The sequence below is a fragment of the Lagopus leucura genome, unplaced genomic scaffold, assembly GCF_019238085.1.
Source record: "Lagopus leucura isolate 7727_CA_CO unplaced genomic scaffold, USGS_WTPT01 34013-0_obj-0_obj, whole genome shotgun sequence".
Classification (NCBI taxonomy): Eukaryota; Metazoa; Chordata; class Aves; order Galliformes; family Phasianidae; genus Lagopus; species Lagopus leucura.
The window spans coordinates 10,802-12,058 of NW_024967770.1; the positions used below are offsets into that span (position 1 = coordinate 10,802).

The window sequence follows — 1,257 nt, forward strand, 5'->3', positions numbered from 1 at the left end:
TGAGTGGGGGGGGGGGCCGCATTCCAGCCGTGCACCTGTGGGGGGCGTTTGGGGGGGGTCCCGTTCACCCCCTCCCCGCTCTTCCTTCGCCCCACAACAGCTGCAGCCAAAGTCCGCTGCGGGCAGTGAATCATTAACCAGGGGAAAACGGGGGGGGGGGGGGGAATCGTCCCGTTTGTGGATGGGGGCGGCAGCACGGGACCCCACTGCAGCACCGCTGCCAGGAACAGCTTTATTGGAGGGAACGGGAACCAACGGCAACAGAAGGGCAGGAAAAGCAAAAGCAACGGCAGAAAGAAAAAGCCAACAGAGAAAAGCAGCGCCCTCCAAAGTGCGAGCGGAGCGCAGGGGACTCAAAGTCCCCCCTTATCTCCTGCCCGCTATCGGCCGGCAGAGGGGACGGAAAATAGAGAGGGGGGGGAGAGCGGGGCTGCGAGGGGCACAAAGCGCGGCCAAACGAAGCGCCGGCCCGGAAAGCAGCCACACGGCAGCGGCGCGCGGCTGGGCTCAAAGGAAGAAGAGCTTGTTGCACAGCCGCGCGTCCGGCTCGTGCTGCAGCACCTGCCCCGCCAGGAAGGCCAACCTGTGCGCGTATTTGCAGGGCGCCGGCACGCGGATGGTGCCCGGCCAGTTCCAGTAGAGGTGGCACAGCTTGAACGTCAGCCTGGGGACGGCGCGAGGAGCCTGAGCACCGCGCCACCCTGCGGCCCGGCCCCGGCCCCCCGCAGCCCCTCACCTCTGCAGGTGCTCGGCGCTCAGCCCGGCCGAGTTGAGCACGCAGACGTAGCGCGTGGGGACGCTGCAGCCCAGGCGCGGGCGGTGGGCCAGCAGGAAGAAGTCCTGCCTGCGGGGAGCGCAGCTCGCGGCCACCGCGCCCCTCGCCCGGCCCCCCGGCCCCACGGCCCCCCACTCACCACTCGGTGCTGGTGATGCCCTGATCCACCACCGTCCCCGCCGGCGCGGCCGAAAGCTGCTCCGAGGAGACGGAGTAGAAATTGGTGCCCACCTGCTTCTGCACCACCAGCACGGCCATGCTGGGCCTGTAGCTCTCAAAGGTGTCGAAGCACTTCTGCAGCTGCGGGATCTCGTATTTGAGCACCGTGTCCAGCTGGCTGTCCGACACCCCGTCCCGGTACAACACGATCTTCTTGGGCAGGCAGTGGTTCATCTGCGGGAGCAGAAGGGGTCGGGATCCAGGAACCAACACAGAAGGGGGAGATGAGGATGGGGGGGGAGATGTCCACCACCGTCCCCGCC

The 1,257-nt window shown here is 67.5% G+C and overlaps 1 protein-coding gene across 1 annotated transcript; it reads right to left on the reverse strand.

Moving 5' to 3' along the window:
* Positions 1-212: 212 nt before the first annotated feature.
* Positions 213-1,192, reverse strand: LOC122193298 (piwi-like protein 2). Its single transcript, XM_042894041.1, has 3 exons — positions 915-1,192; positions 737-844; positions 213-664 (listed from the first exon to the last, which is right to left on the reverse strand). The coding sequence occupies exons 1-3, from the start codon at positions 1,166-1,168 to the stop codon at positions 508-510; spliced, it is 519 nt and encodes a 172-aa protein (XP_042749975.1). The 5' UTR covers positions 1,169-1,192; the 3' UTR covers positions 213-507.
* Between the last annotated feature and the right edge of the window lie 65 nt (positions 1,193-1,257).